Source organism: Octodon degus, unplaced genomic scaffold (assembly GCF_000260255.1).
Source record: "Octodon degus isolate 3935 unplaced genomic scaffold, OctDeg1.0 scaffold00138, whole genome shotgun sequence".
NCBI lineage: Eukaryota > Metazoa > Chordata > Mammalia > Rodentia > Octodontidae > Octodon > Octodon degus.
The window spans coordinates 4,877,618-4,878,871 of record NW_004524714.1 but is presented as its reverse complement, the minus strand read 5'-3'; the positions used below and the strand labels follow the sequence as shown (position 1 = coordinate 4,878,871).

The following is a 1,254-nucleotide window of genomic DNA, read 5'->3' as shown; positions in this document are numbered from 1 at the left end:
TCTTATATAGGGCCCTTTCCCATGAGATTCCAAGAAAAAGTGTAGCCAAAAATCTTACATAGCTATGTTAATGGCTAGGGTGTAGTTTACAAGGAGACTGCTCACCTGGTGCGTGAAGTCCTGGGTTCAACCTCTAGCACCAAAAAGGAAAAGGATAGACAAAATTTCCTGTGACAAGGTTGGTGGCACATGTCAGTAATCCCAGCTGCTCAGGAGCCTGAAGGGGAATGGCAACTTGCAGCCCAGTTTGGGTGATTTAGCAAGACTTCCTCAAAATGAAATATAAAAAGGGCTGGCAGTGATGCTTATTCAGATTAATCAGGCCTTAGCTATTAGAACATTCAACAGGAGAGGTTTGAAAGGAGTTTGAGGCTTGCCCTGATTTGTTGTTTTAGGTAATCCGATATCTAAAGAGTGCCTTTCTTTCTTCTGTGTAGGACACCATGAAACAACTGCCTGTCTTGGAGCCTGGAGACAAGCCCAGGAAAGCAACATGGTCTGTAAGGAGCAGTCGTATGAACTGGGTTCATACGCACACTGACTTGGGTTTTGTTTCATTTATAAGAGTTGACTAACATTTGAACATCAATAAGGAAGAGTAGAGAAAAAACTGTAACACTTTCTGGTATTTCTGGTACTTACACTCGGACTGTCAGAGATGCTCTTGGGGGCGTAATTACCACAGGACAGGTGTAAATTTTATGAAATCCATTTACCAAGAAGAGAAAGGCAGTGACCATCTGGCATGCTTAGTTCCAGTGCTGTGTCTTTCTCTGAGCTCAGGGTCACTTTTAGGGTTTTTAGGAAATTGAATTTGTAGTAAACTGGTGCCGGAGTTTTCTTGGCTGTTTGTTCAATCAGGTCTTCATTCCACAAGGAACTTGGGGGGGCAGGGGCTCATGTGTGGGTATTGGGGGCCCAAAGGTAAATAATGTCTGGGTAGCCAGGACACAAACAAAGCAGGGGATGGTGATGACCTATGGTCACTGCTGATACAGGGCCCATAGGAGGCTGCAGAGAGGTGGCAGTGCTTCCCTGGAACCTTGAAGGACAGCTTCCACTCTGACTTCCCTGTGTCCATCCTGCTGAATTCCCAGCACACATCTGACCATGGCACTGCCTAGGTTTTGGTATGATAGTTTTTTTTTGTTTGTTTGTTTGTTTTTTTTAATGTATTTGGTTGTTACAGGGGCTCACTGATAGGTTTTGACAGTGTCGCAGCAGAGAAACAGGCAGAAGGAAAAAGGGAAATGG

General features: G+C 44.5%; 1 protein-coding gene across 1 annotated transcript in view; it reads left to right on the top strand.

Moving 5' to 3' along the window:
- The window catches only part of LOC101589862 (rab9 effector protein with kelch motifs), a gene marked incomplete at its 3' end in the record, with an annotated part of 50,929 nt that overhangs the window by 1,924 nt on the left and 47,751 nt on the right, over window positions 1-1,254 (top strand). Inside the window, exon 2 of the mRNA XM_023701654.1 lies at window positions 438-496. Coding sequence (XP_023557422.1) covers window positions 444-496 — 53 coding nt within the window. The remainder of the gene's footprint in view (window positions 1-437; window positions 497-1,254) is intronic.